We start from the raw sequence: 15755 nt of genomic DNA, 5'->3' as shown, positions 1-15755 counted from the left end.
TAACTGCATTTTGACTGGCTGTTTTTTTTTTTTCATGCTGGTACTCTACTGTACACTGAATATCGATTTTTAGTAGTTTAGTCATTTTTATATTGGTAATCTACAAATACTAAACTGCAGCAGCAGCTGCTTAAGAGACTGAGAGACAGATTTAAACACATGAAAGCACAGCACAAATAATTTAATTTCACTCACAGCTGTGTGTAATTAGCAGCCGATTCACTAACACAGCAAGTAATTATGCAATTAGCAACTGGGTCTGCCTTCTAGGTGCAAACTGCAAGTGAAGGAGAGCTTGAAAGGCACAATTCAATGATGGAAGTTGAGCGAGTTCTGATAAATGAAAATGCAGTAATGCTAAAATTAACATTTTCTAAGGCCACTTTAATGCTAATTGAGAAATTAATTGTTTTAAACTTTAATTATAGAAATGTCTGTAAAACTAATGTAACACTTCTAAGAAAAAGACATGAAATAAAATATGACATACATAAGACATAAAACACGCCACTGCAATGTAAATATGCTACTGCAATAGTGTGTTAGTCTAGTTCAACAAGGCTGTTGAACTAGACTAACACACTATTGTTGTTGAGGCGTTTGTTAAACGCACAGCCTCAACAACAATAACAACAAAGAGGGTTTATTATTAGTATTATTAGTTTGTACATCTTACTTGCCCTGCTGCCATTACATACAAGAACAGTAGTAGCCTGAAACCAACCGGGAAGAAGAAAAACAAGTTCTATGACTAAGTTTAACTGTGATATTTCCTTTTGTAAGAAATACCTGAATACCTGAGGCATTTGTACTAAAACTTGTGGATGACGGCTGGAGTATCGTGGAAATGTCATGATCGAATACATTACGGAAAACTTTTTCCTGACTCTTCTAATTATAGCAGGAAAGTCACGGTGGAAACGTTAACAATAATAATACTACCATTCATATAAAATGAATATGTTTGTCAAATAACACATTCAAAAATGCACACATGCTCACACACACAGTTCTAGTACCTTTTACAATGTAAAGCTTGTATAACAATGGTACTTATGTAATGTATAATTACACAAATAGCCTACTTTCCTCTAGGGTGTTTTTAGATATAAAAGTGTTTTTTTGTTTTCTGTTGAACTTTCCAAAGCTATGTGTGCATGTGTCTCTGAAAGAGCGAGTGAGTCTTAAAAATCTACAGTACTAAGTGGTAACTATTTAATTTCTCATAAAAATATTCTTATGGTTGTAACAGAGCCAATGTACTATCCATAAGCATAGTACAAACAAGATCCAAACTTTTTCAGATTGTATTTATACTTTTCATGTTGTAGAATGTTTGCATTTAGACAATAACTTTGTCCATGTAATTGTGTATGTGTGTACATGTCCTTTTGTCTATTTAGCCTGAGAGCTCCTGATTTTGCACGCATCGGCAGATGCTGCGCCTCCACGTAGCATAAGAGTTGCTTTGCTTTGACACAGTCAGCTATACACAGGTAGCATGACCCCACCAGACATTTTTTAATCTTCCTTTCAACAACATCGAGAGCCAGCTTTTTATTGCAAAACTCCACAGGACTGGTTAGAATTCAACACTTTTTGTTCCATTTCTTAAACAGGTTAGCTCTAGCAAGTCCCCTTCGGTCCTTCTGTAAAGAGCCTGCTGAATCTGTGCAAGAATAGTTACCAACTGAGTTATTTTTAGATCATATGATGTGATGATTGCATTTAATTACTCAGAATCCTGGACTAAAATCAGAAACTCCAGTGGGTAGTGCTGCATGGTATTCATCTTCATCCTAATGACTTTCTTAAGAATGCAGTTTGTCTCGTGGAGGGCGATTTGGTGTAGCGTGATGGAGACCCAAACATACCCACACATACACACACACCAGCCTGCACCTTTCTTCCCCGCAATCCAGACACACTCCCATGCTTTCACGCACCTCCTCTGCCCACCACACGAGGAGCTAAAAATAGATGACAGTACAACGAAAACAGTTGGAAGGAGAGGAATAGGAGAAAAGGATGAGGAAGAGAGTCAAAGGAAACACAGAGCTCATCAAGCATGATACTGTAGGAGGAAGAGGTGGAGGGGAGAAAGAAATCTGATATAGCAAGGACAAAACAGCAAGAAGAAAATGGAGCTGTGAGAACGACGAAGAAGGTAGAGCGTGATGTCCGGTCACCTGGATGCCGAGCTGAGCACAACTTAGTCCTGTTAGCTGCCTAACTAATGCTTCCTCAGAGCTTGTCAACCTCTGAAGGACAGGCGTCCAATAGCTGACACACACCTGGCAACAACACAATGGTCCTAAACTACTGTAAAGCATATCTGATTTTAAGGGAAAGAAACAAGCTGATGATTACAATTACTGTTCATATTCTCTCATGTCAAATCATATTATTGGTTAACTAGTTAACACTGCACTTTACTGACATTGTATCAGGTGGTGATTCATCTGTAGAATACCAGCAAATATTTTGTATTTTTACTTAAATAACAAAAACTTAATATATCACCAAAATTGGAGCACATTTTCTGTTGCAAGCTAAGCTAATAATAAGAATAAGAATAAGATAGTTTAACTTGCAATTGCCATACTGGCTGACTTCCATTTGATAATAATTAACACACACCATCCACCACCACCCAGCTGGTGGCTCATAATCCTGATTATTCTGTTCTGTTTTTATATAAATATAAAAACAAGCAGTCAAACCATGCCAACTTTTGTATCAGCATGATATAACAAAAACATAATAAGAACTGGTCAGCTGATGTCCTATCTGAAGTTTTTATTAATCAGAAAAATGCAAGGTAGGAATGGAAATGAAAAGAATTTCAAAGAGACTGTACAGCTAATACATTATCATTTATATCTGAGAATTAATTTTATAGCGTTTATCTCAATACGATGAGCCAAAAACTAGTACATAAAGTAATACCAACATTAATCAAGGGTGGCGAGAGTTCTTACATAGTCACATACAGACACAAACACGTTTCTATAGAAAGATAACACGAGATTCCATGAAAAATTAAGCCTGTTCACATTAAACTACAAAAATGAGTCTATTCAGTCATCTGACTGTCTGAACCTTCTGGCATTCACTGCATATTTTTTAAAGTGGGAAACTGGCTTCAAAGTAAAGTATTCCCATTTCTGCCCAGCAGAAGTTAGAACAGCAATGGACACATAAACCTATGGGACAGAGAGACAGGCAGTCGTACAGTCAACACAGAAAAAGAAAGAAGCAGACACGTCGCGCTGACAAGACAACGAGAGAGGAGCGAGAAAGAGGCAAGCAGACAGTGTGACAAAACACAAATGAGCAGGGAGTTAGAGAGAGGCAGGAAGACACACAAGTTGACAGGAGCACAAACAGGTCTAGGTGGAAGTCAGAGAGAGTCAGAGTTAGGCGCACACAAATACAAATGATTATAAAGACAGATAGATAGACAGAGGCAGGCAGACAGGTCATTATATGGGTCAGACAGAGACAGGCAGGCAGACAGATAGTTACGAGCACTTGTTTTTGCTCTCCACAGGAGGCTGGTGCAGCAGGTCTGGGGACACATCCATGTGTGTGTATGCTCATATACACACCTTAGGAGACATTTCTAACATTATGTCCCCCTCATGTAGGTAAATGAAGGTTGAATATCATCTTTGAATATCATGCAGTAACACAGTATTATACAACATCAACAATAACCACACACACAAGCTAACTACAACCTCAAAAATCACTATAGAATTGAATCAACAGCTCTACCGAATAAACTGGTAATTCAGTGTATGTTGTTTGTTAATACGGTCAACAGTTTATTTCTCTTATAGAGAGTAATAGTAAATTTGCTCACACTGTGCATGACCACATATTTTAGCACAATGGTGCTCAACCACCAGGACTCTTAGCATTTGCTACTGGGCCATGAGAAGAATTAGAATTACATAACTTTATATATGCTGTTATTAACTTGGAGTTCAGACGCGGTCTGTCTTTACTACTTCTTTCCTCATCACTCCCTGTCACGCCCACCACAACATGATACTGAAGTAGGTTATCAGCACACAAGGTAATCATTCAATCATCACCCACTTAGCTACTTGATCTGCTTGCGCTGTGCTCCTATTACTGTTGCAACTAGCTAACTCACAAGCTCTCTCAAACTGTCAATATTGATGTGTCCTCTGTCTTTTATTATCTCATATCTCATTATCATTTTATTATCTTATCTAACAGTCTACAATGCAAAAAAACATTACATACACTATAATATCCATAGCTCAATATCATTTCAATTATTACCACCAGACCACAGCTGATTACACTGTCATTTTTGGTTAAAGGTTAAGCAACAAAGAGAAAGATTATGCTGATTAAAATGTGTTGACTGTTATGCTGTAATATGGTCACAATGTTACTGCCACCCAGTATAATAACAAGTGTTGCCTGCCAATATGTCACGTTGTCTTTCGTAACATCCTCCTGATTAACATCAGCTGGCACTGGACCAGTGTGCTGCTAAAACCAATTATGTGTTTGCCAGACTTAGTAACTCTGTCAGTGACTGGCTTCTTCTCACTATTAATATATTTAATTTATTGAGCTAATGCAAAATGTGGGCCATGGCTACAATAGCCTAATTTATTGGTTACTGCCTGGTGGAGTGTTAATTAGTCAGCATTCAAAGTTAGACTGGTACTTCCAGTACTTGGCAGCACGCACCCTCAAACTGGGAAATTCATTAGGGCTCCATAGGGAAAGAATGGGTTAAATGTCTAAGACCTACAGCCGTGTTTCCACTTCAATCAATGCCCTGCATTCAGATATGTGGATGAACACCAAGTTCAGACAGAGATAGGGCACAAAAGAGCTAGCTAGCTAGGACACGATGTGCATACAGTGCAATGCAGCACAAAGAGATACACACAGACATAGGCTGAATACAGAAAGCACACAAAACAAATTAGGAGTTGGCACTTAAGTATGGCATGTACAGATTTTAAAACAGGATCTGAAAAGGGAAAGAAGGAATTAGTACATGAGAAGATAAACTTTAATTAGTACCAGTAACAATACCATCATCAATGTGAAAGAAAATTCTTTCCTAATTAATACATATAACATGCAGAGTACCATTATGCAATACTAGGGGTGTAACAGTACACAAAAATGTACCTCGGTTTTAGGGTTGCTGTTCGGTACGTTTTCGGTACAGCAGGAAAACAAAAAAATTTATTTTTGTAATTTATTTTGAAAAATGTAAACATTAAACAGTGGCTTATTGGCCATGATTCTTACTGTAACAGTTAATGCACTCATATTGTCAATAAGAAAAAATAAATAGCAAATAAATAACACAAAGTCAGTAATAATCCATCGTAAGACTCCTGAACAACTGCAGCTTACACTTGTTTATACAGAGCAACACAACAGCTTGAAATGCACACATGAAGGTATATTGTAGCGTGGTCAGGCATTTTGATCATATGCTTAAATTCTTTATTCTCTACGACCGAGTGTGGTCGCACATCTGCAGCGATAAATACTCCTATAGCATTAGTTATTGATTTGCCACGGTCTGAATCTGCAGTGAGAGGCTGCCTGAACGCTATGGGGAGAAGGACTTGCCTTCCAGTCTGGTTTTGTCTCGTTCCGCTAATCAATACATTTGGGTGATGCCATTGTAAATGACATGTTTGAAGTGTTTCCACAGACAAACCCGACTTTAGTTGAACAATGTTGGCACACTGGTTTACACTCATAGTTGCTCATCGTAACTAACCGGGAAACCGTAATGCTCCCATACAGTGGATCTAAATGTCAGGGAGGATCCTCCAGGTCTGGTCTCTCATTCGTGTTTACCATTCGGAGGCAGCGACACTACATGAGCTTGACTAACCGGGCTAACCGGGTTAAGACTACTAGCATACTACAGCCGATAGGCAGAAACTGGTGCACTGCCAAAACGTTACGGGGTAAAACTCACGCTCTAACATTTCTGTTCTGCGTGTGAGAGTAGTCGACATAAACAGACTATTTTGACAGTAATAATTTGGGTCACAGGGCGTACCGATCCAAGGAAGTCGCATTCCGAACCGAACGTCTTGTACTGAATGAATTCCGGACGAATACACATACCGTTACACCCCCATGCAATACATTGCAATACTTTTTTCAACATTTTAAAGCTATTGTATTAACAATACCTTTCGTATCTTCGTTCTAGTTTGATTTAAAAAAATGTAATGCAACTTACTCTATGCACACCTCATTGTGTTAAATAAGATATTTATCGTCTTTCTGTACTAGAACTGTTCTTGGCTAACTTGCCCAGTCTTGCTCTAAGGAGACTAAATAAAAAACGCAAATCGTCTGTCAGAGTCAGATATAGCTGCACGTGTTCTCCACACTTTTCTCTGTGTTTGTTGGCTGACGTACAAACCTGGAATGCTTTAGTAATAAATTCCTGTCCAACTTTCTGTCCAATGGCTATCAATACAGTGACGTTGTGATCCGTTGTTACTGTTGTCTGAGTGAATGTTGAGATTCCATTCATACCATTCATGTTAATGGAAAAACAGCATGGGTCCTACGTTATTTTGGTTTAAAACTTCTATTTAAGTTTATCCTCTTTTTTAAACTTTAAGTATTCAAAGTTACCATCATCACATGCCAGAGATGTAAGGCAAAATAAAGGAAAAGCGCAGAGAAACGGAGGAAGGAGGGAAATGTGGTCAGGGAGGGTGAAGAAAATGAGAGTGGGAGAGGAGAGCAGAGGGGAGGAAAGGGCAAGACCAACATCTTGTCACCACCTGGGACCCAGCTTGTTGCCCAGGGATGTTGCCTTTACATAAGAACAGCGAACAGAGCTGCAGCCGAGAAAAAAATGACATAGACTAAGTAACACACTGTTCTCAGTGCACAGGGGGGCTAACCATCTACAGCAGGACTAAGTCACCTCCGATCTTTACACACATAGCCACACAGACAAACCTACACATGCACACAGTCATTACTGAACATACATACAGATGCAGGTCTGCAAAAAAGAGCCACATAGGAAAAGGCAATAACAAAGGACAAATGACAAAACTAATGTTAAAAATACCCCCCTTTGAATCATCATAATTGAAATAATAATAATAATAATAATAATAATAATGAAGATCCAGGCCCAGGTCTAGGTCCTAGTCAAACTGAATAGAATACAAAACTTGATCACATTGACTCTTTTGACCTTTTTCTTTACTGTTGCAGCTAAAAAACACACAGCTAACCTCATACAATATGATTCCTTACATTTAGAGGTTCATAAACAGGAAGTTACATAGATATTTTGTTTCTTCGTTAATTAACTGGATATAGGTTAAAACACTACTGAGTTATTAGAAAAAGTTAAGGATTATTAGCTTTAACAGAACCATTAACACACGACACATTTCTTCTTGAATAAAGTGTATAAACCTTTCACTTGCATAAAGCCAAAAGTAATCAGCTGGCATGAGCTACAGGGCAGCAATGGTTACCATCACAAGTTTGAAACACATGAGAGAGAAACTTATCAGTGCCATCAATGGCCCCAGAGGTGTACTTTCAAAGAAGTAAAACTTAACCAGAACTGTTGCCAAGGACAGTAACAGTAACACAGATGCTCTGGACAGCACAAACCAAAAACAAAACAGAAATTAAATCTGTTTGAATTAAATGTGTTTTAGTTAAAGATATCAAGAGTGTAAAAACAGACAGTTTAAACGGTTACAGAAGATTTAGAAATCATCAGAGGTGATGTGGACAGCTGGCTGATGCATCCTTAAATTAGGGGAGCTTGTGTATGAGTCATCTTGTTGAAGAAAGTTTTCCGATACACCACCAACATTAGGGGATCTTGGGAGTGTCTTGACCATCTAAACAAAGACAATACTTTTGTGTAGTCTTACCTTTGTAATAAGAGTGCGGTACTCTTCCACCTGGTGGTCGTTGTTATGACAGCCTGCCAGGAGCTGCCACACCTCCCCACGGAGAGCCTCAGGAATGCCACTCCGCACCAAAGCTGGCAGCTGCCTGGGACGCACTGATAAGTTCATATGCCTGAGAGAGGACAGGAGAGTCAACCATGGCAGTTTATCAAAGATATACTAATTTTAACATTATTTAGTGCTGCTTATTCAATCAACCTTAAAAGTATGGTACACTAAAAACTCCCTCATTACACGAGTTGTGCATCTGCAATTTGTCCGTGCACACCTGCCTACCATATCTACCCAAAACAATGTTGTCTAAAAAGGACCATCATCATCTCTACAGATGGTTTCTGCTGGGCCAAGATCATGACAATGAGCAGGAGTTATATCATCTAATACCACAAGTATAAGGATTTACATGCATAGCAGTAAAAAGTTCCAGTCCCACCTCCCACAAGGGATACAATCAATCAAGGACTCATGTCACCGTTGCAGAATGTAAAATATGTTCTATTTTTGTACAGAAAACATGTGATACTTTATCACTGAAATTATTTTTCAGCTTTATTACTCTACTTTTTTCTCCAACATTTGTACATTAGTTTTGCTTTATTTTACCCCTGCACTATTTTTAGCAGGATGGAAAAACAATAGACAATAGAAGACAATAAGCCAATAGAAAATTGCAGCAACAATACACAGAGGCAAATTTTAATGCTTTAAAATGCATCATTTCAATGCATGTAAATGTTAAAGCTGTTGGGGAAACAAGTGACAGAGATAGATTAGAAATGCAGAGAGAAGGAGAAGGTAAACTTGGAGGCACAGCTGTACCTACCTACCATCTATTGCCTGACTGGAGCCGACAGAAAATCCCTGATGATTCTCTCACCCCCCCCCCCCTTTCTTAATTCATCCCTCTCTCTATTTTCTGAGTTCCTTTGGTTTATTTGTTCCGAGCATCAGGTTATGCAATACGTGGCATTTTCTGTTGGGACTAAGAAGGGAAACAAAAGTATACTGTGTACGTGTGTGTGCATGCATGTGTGTGTGCATGTGACGTAAGTAATGCCAGGCCTGGTCCTTAGGGGCATAAGATTGTAAAGGGCTTTCTGTGATTTGCCTCTCTGTGCTCCCTGAGCGCTACATCCCACAATGCCACAACACACACTATCTCGCTCACACATACACAAAATCACCAATCACTCGCACAAAGCCTAGTATTATGACAGGCTAGTCTTATGATTCCTCTCCAAATTTAGTAATTATTTTTATCAGAGTTTTTATCGAGTGAGACAAATACCTCCAAAACATTCAGTGTTTCAATGGTCAATATTTGGTATTGTCAAAGGACATTATAAACACCAAAATATAGTAAGTAATGAATAAAGAAATTAGATTTATTGTGATAAACATGTATAAGGTAAAACAAATCATTTATATATACGTATTATACAAATCCAACCAAATTATACTGTTCTCCTGAAGAACATACATGAGAACAGACAGGGAGAAAGACAGAGGCATGCTATGTAGAGTGAGTGAGTGTGTGTGTGTGTGTGTGTGTGTGTGTGTGTGTGTGTGTGTGTGTGTGGAGCTTAACTTACAGCTAATTAAAGTCCAGGCAGTTTCTATTCAGCTCATCACAAACTTATGATTAAAAACAAATGCAGTAATGGTAGAGGGAAGCCATCTTAATAAGCTGCTTATCAAGAACTCCTGCCTGCTGCTCTTTCACATACAGTACATCCGCTAAACCCCACACACAAAAATGATTTGTGTGTGTGTAAGTGTCTATGTAAGCTTGTGTGCACATTCATTGCAACAGCAATAGAAGTAGAAGGACAAAGTTAACAAGGGAACAAAGCCTTACCACTTGGATAACAAGTCTCCCCAGGTCTCTAGGATCTTCTCTGCACACTCCTTGGAAACATCACCTGACCCGCTGAGTAACGGCTCATCATTATCTGTACACACAGAGTGAAAACAAGTGAGATCCATTATTGTCCTTTTCCTTCTTACATGTTTAGATTTGCCCTTTAAATACTCCAAATTATACACAATTCACTAGAGTATATGAGTGTAGAATGAAAATGACAAAATAAATGTGAGAATTTAAGATATAGATGTTTCCTCATTCAAAGAGATTGGTGTTTCGTATAGTCAGTCAGCTCTCTAAATAAATGTTTTTTTTATTTGATAAACCACATGCATATCTAGATGCGAAATTTTATAATCCAAACCAATTGTTGGGTATTTTATTTCAACTTCTCATAGCATAAGCTGAAAAACTGTACTATCTATATGTACTATAATATCTAAATATTCACAACAGGCCAGGAGTAATCAATGGACGTGCAGTCCAAAGAGTGAAACCAAACAGTACCAAAAGGCCGGTAGACCAAAGACTAGCACACAGACCGATACAAAAAGTACCTCATTTATGCTCTCTGCCTTTTTTCTCATTGCTACCTCTCACATTCACACAACAATTCAAAAAAAGCACACACTACTGCAAGCGAAGTTCTCTGTGAGGATACAGTACAAACAGTTCTGTAACACAGTATCTGATCTCCCATGAGATTTTGACTCCTGTGGACCACAAGTCTATATCTGGAACAGCCCCACAGAGTGGAGGGTTTTTTTCACATGTAAAGCATCGAGTCAGGGCTGTAAATGTTAAACGCTAAATATCTTAAAGTATGCAGCATAATTCAGGTGGGTTGGATGCTGGTTAACCATGTTTAAGTTCATGCTGCTGGGCAGTAATACTTTTATTGTTGTGTTTTGGAGGTGCATGCTTCTGAATGAGGTCAGTCCTGAACAAGGATACCATAATGGTTCAGCCTTCCAGGGGAAAAGCAAACGTTATTTATATTATCTTGCCAGCTAAGTGTCTGTTTTGAGGCTGTTTATGTGTCTGACATGATCAAGAGGTTCAAAAAGTTATAACCATTTTCATATGGTTCTGGTAGTCAGGCTTCATCTGTGGTTCTATGTGAATATTTTCATATGGCTTCTATAAAAAAATGATACCCTTTGCTATATTAGGGATTAGATTTTTAATAACATATTTTCTATCCTTCTGTATTGTGCACCTTTAATAAAATAAAAATCCCATAAGAAGTGACTCAGCAAAAAAAAGTAAGACAGCATCCAATCACCTTCCTCTTCATCATCCTCCGGGGGTGAAGGAACCATGGTTCCAGGCCCGGTGGGCAGGATGCTGGGACTAGCTGTGGTCTTCCGTTTCTCTCTCTCAGTCTCACTTTCCAAACTCACCACCTCATAAAGTGTGTCAGAGGCAGGACTCTTACGCTCCTTACGCTCCATCTGAAGAGAGATGCATTGAGAAGACGTCAGATAACCTACAGGAAGAAGTGTCAAGAGACAATCCTCTGATTGGCTGATAAAGCATCCATTACATTTCTTTTTCACATATTACTTAGCAGAGCCACAGTGTATTAACAAACTGATTGTTTTGCTTCACTGCAAGTCACAGCTGATATTTGGTGGAATTCACAGAGACCATCACTTTCATTGTTATATTCATGGTTGGTGCCATGACTTGATATACCTGTCGTAGTTTAAGGTAGAAGGTCTCAGTGTAGTTACGCTTGCTGAAGGGCCAGAACAGCCTGTCATTTGGGGAACAAACTCTGACCCTCGTCTCCAGCAGAAAACGGACTGGCTCCTCCACCTCTGTAATCACCAGGTCCACTGCTGTCGTCATATACATGAATTTATCTAGAAAAACAAGAAAACGGCTCAAATGTTATTCCCAGTGACTGATTCCCCTCCGTTCTGTTTGTATGGAAGTTTTGTAGCATTATATGCAACATTATTTTTAGCAGCAAAGTACAGTTTCCATGCCTATTTAGTGTAGTTATAATTATACCATAAATTGCTCCTTCACAGCTTGACTGGAGGATTTGTGCAACCAGAGGAAAGTGTTTTTTTATGCTTGGAAATGTGACAAACATTAATGTGAAAACATGAGTAACAACCAACTAGCTGATGAAATATGAACTAAGGAAATAATAACTGTTGAAAATCATCTTGTTTAATTTGAATTTCGACAGATTTTTGGCTGTTACCTTTGGGCGTTTCCTCATTCACAGCCTGGAACTGAGGCGTGTTGGGGTTCCAACTTCCTGTGATGATGTAAGACTTCCCGTCGGAGCTCTTTCCCATTGACTCCTGAAGGGGCACAAGTTGGAAGAAGTTAGCAAACACACACAAACGCACAACGACGCACACACATGAAAACAGTCACCCACCAGGTCCAGCAGGTGCATGTCACTGTTCTTCACATTTTTCCCTGGGCTGAGCAGGAGACCGAAACACCTGGAGAGAAAACACACATGAAAGCACACATCAATACATGCAAACAAACAAAAATGCACGTACAGACACACACATTCACACAGAGATGCAAGAGAGAGAAAAGAGAAATGAATAGGATTACATAAGAAATAAGGGAAAGCGAAAAAAGAACAGAGCAAGAGCGGGAACCAGACGCAGAACAATAAATCTCCCTATAGAGTAAAACCAGTTGTTAACCATCACATGTTACCGCAAATAGCTCCCTGGACTGATCCTCTAACATAGACCAGATTTTGGAGAACATTAAACACAGCACTTCAATCCTTACCTTCTCTGGGTTCATCAAACAATAACAAACCACCGTGAAAGTGGAAGTCCGTGAAAAGGTGATGGAATGTTTACATTTCAGCAGATTTAATAAACCGTGGAAAATGAGGAGCCTTGGAGACAGACTCACATCAATCACCATCTTACAACTGTGCCGGAACACTTAAAACCTGACATGGGCCGACACAAGGATGTAAATATGTTCACCGGTGTGTGTTTGTCAAATAGAGCTGAGTGATTCATTGCTTATGAATATCTGGTCGTCTTTTAAGCAAACATCAACTGCAGCAAATGGAGGAATCTCTGTCAGTCTGACAAATGCATGACAGATTCTCTCAAATATTCGAGAGGGACAATTCCCTTAGCTGTTTACATCTGCATGCTTTTTAATCATGTTTAGAGATATATCTGTTGTCTTGGTTGTTGTATTTCAAAATAAATCTTCTGAAAGTAGGGCTGTCTACCAAACGTTCTCTTGGTTAATTAGAAGAAACTTAAAAAGAGCAGTGAACATAAGGACCTTACAGGACTTCCAGACTGTCTGTTTTAATGAACACTGAATAACACATGAAACAAAAAAAAAAAGACATTCAGTGATGCTATGGCACTGTATAGCAAACTAGTACAGTGCATCTGTAAAGTATTCACAGCGCTTCACTTTTTCCACATTTTGTTATGTTACAGCCTTATTCCAAAAAGGATTAAAGTCATTATTTTCCTCAAAATTCTACAAACAATACCCCATAATGACAACATGAGAGAAGTTGTTTGAAATCTTTGCAAAATTTATTAAAAATGTTCAGGTCTCTGCAGAGATGTTCAATCGGGTTCAAGTCTGGGCTCTGGCTGGGCCACTCGAGCCATTCACATACAGTGGTGTGAAAATTTTTCTGCCCCCTTCCTGATTTCTTTTTTTTTTTGCATGTTTGTCATACTTAAATGTTTCAGATCATCAAACTAATTTAAATATTAGTCAAAGATAACACAAGTAAACACAGAATGCAGTTTTTAAAATCAAGCTTGTTATTATTAAGGGAAAACAAAATCCAAACCTACATGGCCCTGTGTGAAAAAGTGATTGCCCCCTACCTTAATAACTGGTTGGGCCACCCTTAGCAGCAACAACTGCAACCAAGCGTTTGCGATAACTTGCAATGAGTCTTTTACAGCGCTGTGGAGGAATTTTGGTCCACTCATCTTTGCAGAATTGTTAAAGTTATGCCACAGCATCTCAATAGGATTCAGGTCAGGACTTTGACTAGGCCACTCCAAAGTCTTCATTTTGTTCTTCTTCAGCCATTCAGAGGTGGACTTGCTGGTGTGTTTTGGATCATTGTCCTGCTGCACAACCCAAGTTCGCTTCAGCTTGAGGTCACGAACAGATGGCCGGACATTCTCCTTCAGGAGTTTTTGGTAGACAGCAGAATTCATGGTTCCATTTATCACAGCAAGTCTTTCAGGTCCTGAAGCAGCAAAACAGCCCCAGACCATCACACCACCACCATATTTTACTGTTGGTATGATGTTCCTTTTCTGAAATGCGGTGTTACTTTTATGCCAGATGTAATGGGACAAAAAGTCCAAAAGTCTTGGAGACCATCAAGATGTTTTCAAAAATGAGACGAGCCTTAATGTTCTTTTTGCTCAGCAGTGGTTTTCGTCTTGGAGCTCTTTCTTATGGTGGAGTCCTGAACACTGACCTTAACTGAGGCAAGTGAGGCCTGCAGTTCTTTGGATGTTGTTGTGGGGTCTTTTGTCACCTCTTGGATGAGTTGTCGCTGCGATCTTGGGGAAATTTTGGTCGGCCGGCCACTCCTGGGAAGGTTCACCACTGTCATTTGTGGATAATGGCTCTCACTGTGGTTCGCTGGAGTCCCAAAGCTTCAGAAATGGTTTTATAACCTTTTCCAGTCTGATAGATCTCAATTACTTTCTTTCTCATTTGTTCCTGAAGTTCTTTGGATCTCGGCATGATGTATAGCTTTTGAAGATCTTTTGGTCTACTTCACTTTGTCAGGCAGGCCCTATTTAAGTGATTTATGGATTGAGAACAGGTGTGGCAGTAATCAGGCCTGGGTGTGGCTAGAGAAATTTAACTCAGGTGTAATAAACCACAGTTATGTTTTAATAGGAGGGGCAATCAGTTTTTCACGCAGGGCCATGTAGGTTTGGATTTTGTTTTCCCTTAATAATAACAACCTTGATTTAAAAACTGCATTCTGTGTTTACTTGTGTTATCTTTGACTAATATTTAAATTTGTTTGATGATCTGAAACATTTAAGTGTGACAAACATGCAAAAAAATAAGAAATCAGGAAGGGGGCAAACACTTTTTCACACCACTGTTGTTGTCCCGTACCCACTCCTTTGTCATCTTGGCTATATCTTTAGGGTTGTTGTCCTGTTTGAAGATGAACCGTCGCCCCAGTCTGAGGTCCAGAGCGCTCTGGAACAGGTTTTCATCAATGATGTCACTGCACATTGCTGAATTCATCTTTCCCTCGATCCTGACTAGTCTCCCAGTTCCTGCCACTGAAAAACATCCCCACAGCATGATGCTACCGCCAACATGCTTCATTGTAGGGATGATATTGGCCAGGTGATGAGCAATGCCTGGTTTCATCCAGACATTACGCTTGCCATTCAGGCCAAAGAGTTCAATCTTTGTTTCATCAGTCCAGAACATTTTTAAAAGTTTCTCATGGCGGCCAGCTCTAGGAAGAGTCCTGGTGGTTCCAAACTTCTTCCATTTACGGATGATGGAAGCCACTGTGACCTTCAATGCTGCAGAAACTTTTCTGTACCCTTCCCCAGATCTGTGCCTCGGTATAATCCTGTCCGGAGGTCTACAGCCAATTCCTTGGAATTCATGGCTTGGTTTGTGCTCTGACATGCATTGTTAACTTTGGGACCTTATATAGACAGGTGTGTGCCTTTCCAAATCATGTCCAATCAACTGAATTTACCATAGGGCAACTCCAATCAAGTTGCAGAAACATCTCAAGTATAATCAGTGGAAACAGGATGCACCTGAGCTCAATTTTGAGTGTCATGGCAAAGGCTGTGAATACTTATGTATGAGATTTTTTTCCTTTTTTATTTGTAATAAATTTGCAAAGATTTCAA

General features: G+C 39.2%; 1 protein-coding gene across 5 annotated transcripts in view; it reads right to left on the bottom strand.

The window, feature by feature from the left end:
- The window catches only part of LOC122865260 (rab GTPase-activating protein 1), a 77806-nt gene that overhangs the window by 37822 nt on the left and 24229 nt on the right, over positions 1 to 15755 (bottom strand). For all 5 annotated transcript variants that reach the window (XM_044173422.1, XM_044173426.1, XM_044173424.1 and 2 more), the window contains 6 exons: positions 12257 to 12323; positions 12074 to 12176; positions 11554 to 11723; positions 11141 to 11309; positions 9850 to 9943; positions 7953 to 8103 (listed from right to left, as the gene is read on the bottom strand). In XM_044173422.1, the coding sequence (XP_044029357.1) occupies positions 7953 to 8103; positions 9850 to 9943; positions 11141 to 11309; positions 11554 to 11723; positions 12074 to 12176; positions 12257 to 12323 (754 nt within the window). The remainder of the gene's footprint in view (positions 1 to 7952; positions 8104 to 9849; positions 9944 to 11140; positions 11310 to 11553; positions 11724 to 12073; positions 12177 to 12256; positions 12324 to 15755) is intronic.

Source organism: Siniperca chuatsi, linkage group LG18 (assembly GCF_020085105.1).
Source record: "Siniperca chuatsi isolate FFG_IHB_CAS linkage group LG18, ASM2008510v1, whole genome shotgun sequence".
Classification (NCBI taxonomy): Eukaryota; Metazoa; Chordata; class Actinopteri; order Centrarchiformes; family Sinipercidae; genus Siniperca; species Siniperca chuatsi.
Note: the sequence above shows the minus strand (reverse complement) of the source record. Positions and strands in the feature narration are given on the sequence as shown.